At 41.7% G+C, this 6746-nt stretch overlaps 1 protein-coding gene across 1 annotated transcript; it reads right to left on the bottom strand.

The window, feature by feature from the left end:
* Positions 1-4020: 4020 nt before the first annotated feature.
* Positions 4021-6714, bottom strand: LOC115464329 (gastrula zinc finger protein XlCGF57.1-like). Its single transcript, XM_030194721.1, has one exon. The coding sequence runs from the start codon at positions 6690-6692 to the stop codon at positions 5328-5330; it is 1365 nt and encodes a 454-aa protein (XP_030050581.1). The 5' UTR covers positions 6693-6714; the 3' UTR covers positions 4021-5327.
* Positions 6715-6746: the final 32 nt, after the last annotated feature.

Below are 6746 nucleotides of genomic sequence, written 5' to 3' on the forward strand. Positions count from 1 at the left end.
AATGCTAGCACACCTTAGTAAAAGACCCCCTCAGTGCGTGTTACAGTTTAGTAAAAGGGCCCCTTGCTCATTTAAGTACAATCTCTTTATAACATTTTAAAGTGTTCCAAAGAACATGAAAAATAAACTATCAGTAGGAACAGAAATGTACAGCTCAATGTATCATGTAAAGTATTAAATAGTAACACGTGGAAATAAAATAAAATCCATACTCTTTATGATGAGGATTCACAACATTTCAGCAATAGAGTCCAAAGTTTTTAGAACTGTTCCAAAGTTCTCCTCCATTCTGCTATTTGACTTTCATATTTAACTATATTATATAACGAGGACCATCAGAATTGGAAACAAATATCTATGATTCTTCCAATTATGAATTACAGTGGTTAGTGCAATGGCCATGAGAATATCAAATAGTCTTTTAATATTATCGGTTGTAGAATTAGGGAAACAAGCAGATCTTAGAAAACATAAAAGAAATTTAAGATTAGCTATTACAATTATTCTAGTCCAGACTTCATCCCAAAAAGATAACAGGTTAGAAAATGCATAGCACAGATGCTCAAAAGTACCAATATCACAATTGCAACACCAGCAGATATTAGTCATCCTTCTCGATGTAAGGAGAGAGGCAGCGTAGCTGTCGCAAATAGCAGAAGCAGCTCTTGAAGGTTGCTTGGATTTGGGGAATCAGAGTAAGTGTTGAATCTAACTGTATTCCAAGGTTCCTGACTTGTGATTTGAGAGGGAGTTCGTACTTCCCAAAAGGGATTTTGATGTCGGGTATGTATCCACTTGTGTTAGGGACCCAGAGAAGCTCGGTTTTACTTGGGGTCAGGCAAAGTTTGTTGTGTTTAGCCCATTCTTGAATTGATATTAGGCACACAGTCAGTTTTTTCAAGGCTGTGGATAAGTCAGGTTCAATGGGGACGAGGTCTACTTATAAGGTCTTTTCCACTAAACTAAATTCGTTTCCACGTATTATCTCAAAAAAACTGTCAAGCAAAGTGGATATCTGTCTTTGCTGATACTAAGCCACTACTACCAACACACTTCTATTTTAGTACAAATAAGGGGAGAAGGCCTCAGAGATCCGTGATAATACAGCACCCTACGGACCCAGTCTGTGGTATGCTAATTAAAGCATCACTCAACAGACTTCAATCTTTCATCGGCCAGAAAACTCCCCTAAAAAAAATCACTACTTAACCTTTAATTTTATATATATACTAGTAAAAAAGGCCCGTTTCCGAAACAAATGAAACGAGCGCTGGCATGTAGTTTTTTTTTTCTCCTGTAGTTTTTCCTTTGAAGAGAAAAGCACTGTATGAAGCGGCGCTGTCTTTTCCCGGGGTGATTGAGGTCGGGGAATCCTTGAGGTGGGTTAGGGGTTGCCTTATGCCGGGGATGTTTTTTGTTGGTTGGCGGGACAGCAGCACTGTCTGGGGCCGTCGGTTTTAACGGTATTTTTGGTCCTTGTGGCAAGCAGCGGCGTCTTGTTTTGGGTGGTGTGGTTTGCGGAAGGGAGAGTACGCCACTCTTTCGGTTCGTTATAGGGCAGCAGCGTAGGAACGATGCAGGAGGAATGCAGGACGAATGCGCAGCGGGAAGCAGCGCGGTGTGTGCATCCTCGAGGTGGGTGACGGGTTTTTTGAGGCGGGGGATGGTTTTGCACGTCCTGGGTTGCTTGGTTCGTGAGAAGGTGAAGGGGGGGGAGGTGTTCCAGTTATTTGCACGTGCGTGATAATGTTTTTTTTTTCTTTGTTGCCTCCGGTTTTGTATATTGAAGGAGTTAGCGGTTTTGTATATTCAAGCAGTTTGCCAGCCAGTCTCTACCGAATCCTAGGCTGGGAAGGAGTAGGGAAACACGCCCCGCCTCGGTCAGTCTGTGATGCAGGCTAGGTCGGGTTTAATTTTTGCAGGTGGCGGCGCACGTTGCAGATGGCGAGGGGCACGCTGTACTCCTGTTTCCCCGGGTCCAACAACAATATTTGTGTACATACCCAGTGCTGGGATATTCTCTGTTTCCAGCGGCGTTCGTCTGCTCTCTGTGCTGCTCAGACAATGAGGCATTCTACAGCTGAATGCTCCTCCCTTCTTCTGTTTTTTTCTTCTGATAGGTGAGTTCTATGTCGCATTCCGTTGCCTGGTAACAGTTCTGCTTTGTTAGTGGGCAAGCCCCTTCTGATAGGTCCCTTCTGATAGGTCCGTGTTATGTCGGATGGCTTCACCACCATGAAACCATGAACCCTTTATCGTGTGCTGTGACTTCAGAATCTTTGTCCTCAGAATGTTCACGGTGCGTTTTATTATATTAGATATTTTGTTGTTTGTCTGTTTATTTGTAAAAACAATTCAGTCCAAACAACCATATCTCTTTCCCAACAGGACCCATTTCACCATCCGACTTCTTCAGGGATCTGGCGCTATGAAACGAAACATTTTTTTTTAAAGTGGTCAAATATTTAGTAAAAACGCTTAGTATCTAATTCAAGCTACTCCCGTAACAAACCTTTTCACTTTCCATCGCCATCTTAGCGTCCTTATTGACATCAATGCACTACGCTCCCCACAGTATATTCCTCCACCAATTAACAATCGATCACACCGCTTCAGTCAAAAGAACATACCAGATTAGTAGATACACTGACGTCAATAAGATGGACGCTAAGATTAGCAGTGATACATGAGGTACGTTTTCTAGCTGTAGTAGTATGGGGGGAACCTGGTATCTTTCAAAGGGGGCCTTCAATCGTTGACACACACGACTGGCAACTCCCACACTTGTAATGACCCACCTGTAAAGGCAGTTAGCTTAGCGGAGTTTAAAAAAGGTTTGGACGGCTTCCTAAAGAAAAAGTCCATAGACAATTATTAAATGGACTTGGGGAAAATCCTCTATTTCTGGGATAAGCAGTACAAAATGTTTTGTACATTTTTGGGATCTTGCCGGGTATTTGTGACCTGGATTGGCCACTGTTGGAAACAGGATGCTGGGTTCGATGGACCTTTGGTCTTTCCCAGTATGGCAATACTTGTGTACTTATATACTTATGCATATCCCCTACGCTATCGTCCAAACGACTACATGTAAGAGTCACACCTCCTGTATGCAGGGTTGCCACTCTGCTTCTCGGTTATGCTCAGCAAAAATCCCCAAAAGAACAGTAACCCTTGCAGTCACGCAAACAAATCAATCACAGTGAGGGTGACAAAGGAAAGAGCAGCAGATGATGTCCAAAAACAGTTGGTTATATTGTTTGTAGTCCGCAGAATACAAGCATTTTTTCATTTTTTTGTCATTAGGAAGCAGTAAGGTATTAGACATAGTAAATGACGGCAGAAAAAGACCTGCATGGTCCATCCAGTCTACCCAACAAGATAAACTCATATGTGCTACTTTTTGTGTATACCCTACTTTGATTTGTACCTGTCCTCTTCAGGGCACAGACCGTATAAGTCTGCCCAGCACTATCCCCGCCTCCCGCCACCGGCTCTGCCACCCAATCTCGGCTAAGCTCCTTAGGATCCATTCCTTCTGAACAGGATTCCTTTATGTTTATCCCACGCGTGTTTGAATTCTGTTACCGTTTCCACCACCTCCCGCGGGAGGGCATTCCAAGCATCCACTACTCTCTCCGTGAAAAAATACTTCCTGACATTTTTCTTGAGTCTGCCCCCCTTCAATCTCATTTCATGTCCTCTCGTTCTACCGCCTTCGCACCTCCGGAAAAGGTTCGTTTGCGGATTAATACTTTTCAAATATTTGAACGTCTGTATCATATCACCCCTGTTTCTCCTTTCTTCCAGAGTATACATGTTCAGGTCATCAAGTCTCTCCTCATACGTCTTGTAACGCAAATCCCTTACCATTCTCGTAGCTTTTCTTTGCACCGCTTCAATTCTTTTTACATCCTTCGCAAGGTACGGCTCCGAAACTGAACACAATACTCTAGGTGGGGCCTCACCAACGACTTATACAGGGGCATCAACACCTCCTTTCTTCTGCTGGTCACACATGTATTTCACTAAGGCTAAGGCAGCTAAGCATCACCACACATCCACTAGAAGACTCCTGAAGAAGGCCTTTTTGGGGCGAAACACCACTCGTGTCGAGTCTCGGATGTTGCAATAAAGCCAACTGTTTTTGGACATCGTCTGCTGCTCTTTCCTTTGCTCCCTCGCTGTGATTGTCTCGGTTACGCTCTACAGCATTCTCTTATCAGCTTCTCCAAAATGTTTCTGGGTCTGCTTTAATTGATAATATTTTCACTGTAGTTAAGCTCTTTCCCAGTTCCCTGTAGAATTCTTTTGGGTTCTGTCTGAACAATTTATTTTGATATCTCTTTTTCTGTTTCCCTAGTTTTATGCTTCAGCTGTTAGTTTTAATTTAGTATTGGACCATATAAATTTAAGGCCTTCCTCTGTCAGTGCAGCATGTCGCAGTTTGATGTTTTGGATCTTTCGTTATCTTTACAGATCTCGATCCTTTTAGACACCCAATCGATCAAGGATAGCTCTGCTCACAAGGATTTTATTTTTCCTTCAATGTGTTGTTTCCCCCGGAGTTGTTACTTTTCTCTTCTCTTGCCCCTGTATCTTGTTAGTAGAATTCTCCTAGTAATTTTTGCAGCACAGCACTGGATTTGAATTATTTCTGTGATATTAACAGAGCATTTTTACTTATCCTATTTTTTACATTAGGTATTAAATTCAACTTGAGTCATCTTTTTCTCCTGAAACCCAGCATATTAGTCTAGTCTACATAGGCTAAGATCTCAATTTTTAACCCCTCCACCTCTGGATCTTTTCCCTCCTTTTTTCTTCCTCTTCAGTTGACATCTTCACTAGTTTCTCATTTATTTTACTAATTTATGGCTCGGGATCTCTTATTGCTACCTTATCCTTATTGTCAGTACTTGATTCTAGGCCTTCTTCTCTTACCAATTTTAATCCCAATCTTTCTTTCTGAATCTCTTCTCTCTCTGGATCAGTCCTTCTCCTTGTACTACTTTCTGAATCCTCTTCTTTTCCCTCTAAATCAGTCTTTTTATTTTAATGCTTGTTTTCAAACCTCTTCTTTCTCTATACCAGCTTTTCTCCCATTGTTCCCTTCTGATATTTGTGTTTCTTTTTCAGCTTACAATATACCTTTCCTCTGATGCTCCCACCAAAGTCTCATCTTTTTCTCTCCATTTTGTTTTCTACAGAACCCCTCAATTGTGTTAAAATAGTATAACTCACTCACACACTTTTGTTTAACAAAGAAAACTTATTCTCTCCCCCTCAGAAATGCATAGCAATCCACCAGCTGTTGCCACTAAATGTTATGTTTCACTCCCTTTTGAACCTTTCACAACAGTGTGGATTCTCTGGTGCTTTGTGAGGACTGCTTTCTGGCTAAAGCTTTTATAACACACAATACATGTAAATGGTTTCACCCCTGAATGGATTCTCCAGTGCACTGAGAGGTGGCCCTTCTGACTGAAGCTTTTACCACACTCAACACATGTAAATGGTTTCACCCTACTATGGACTCTACAGTGCTTTGTGAGGTAGCTTTTGCGACCAAAACATTTACCGCACTCATTGCATGTAAAAGGTTTCACCCTACTATGGACTCTACAGTGCTTTGTGAGGTAGCTTTTGCGACCAAAACATTTACCGCACTCATTGCATGTAAAAGGTTTCACTCCTGAGTGAATTCTTTGATGCAAGGTGAGGAGAAACTTGTTACTAAAGTTTTTATTACACTCAGTACAAGTAAATGGTTTCACTCCTGTGTGGATTCTCCAGTGCTTATTTAGTGTTCCTTTATTACGGAAGCTGTTTCCACATTCAGTACAGGTGAATGGTTTCACTCCTGTGTGGATTCTTTGGTGTATTGTGAGGGTTGTTTTCCGATTGAAGCTCTGAGCACACTCAGTACAGGTAAATGGTTTCACTCCTGTGTGGATTCTCCAGTGCTGGTTCAGTGTTCCCTTATCACTGAAGTTTTTCCCACATTCAGTACATGTGAATGGTTTCTCTCCTGTATGGATTCTCTGGTGTCTTGTGAGGAATGCCTTTCGACTGAATCTTTTATCGCACTCAGTACAGGTGAATGGTTTCACTCCTGTGTGTGTTCTCTGATGTATAGCAAGGCGTGCCTTCTTATTGAAGTTTTTACCACACTCAATACAAGAAAACTGTTTCACTCCTGAATGGATTTTCTGGTGGACTGTGAAGTGTGACTTCTGACTGAAGTTTTTACCACAGTCAATACAAGAAAATTGTTTCATTCTTGAATGGAGTCTCTGGTGGACTGTGAGGTACGCCTTATGACTGAAACTTTTACCACACTCAGTACATGAAAACGGTTTTATTCCTGAATGGATTCTCTGGTGCACAGTGAGGCGTACCTTATGACGGAAGCTTTTACCACACTCTATACATGAAAATGGTTTTATTCCTGTGTGGATTCTATAGTGCACTTTGAGGTTTTCTTTCCGACTAAAGTTTTTACCACACTCAGCACAGGAAAATGGTTTTATTCCCGTGTGGCTTCTATGGTGCACTGTGAAGTGCGACTGGTCACTGAAGCTTTTACCACAGTCAGGACAAATATATGGTCTCTGATTTTTCTGATATTTAAAGACATTTGTCTTCCTACAAAACAATTTGTCAGATTTAGTAGAAGTGACTGATTCCATACCAGTTTGAGATATATTATGCTTTGAAAATACTTTCCTGTGCCCGAAGCTTTT

This window comes from Microcaecilia unicolor, chromosome 1 (assembly GCF_901765095.1).
Source record: "Microcaecilia unicolor chromosome 1, aMicUni1.1, whole genome shotgun sequence".
NCBI lineage: Eukaryota > Metazoa > Chordata > Amphibia > Gymnophiona > Siphonopidae > Microcaecilia > Microcaecilia unicolor.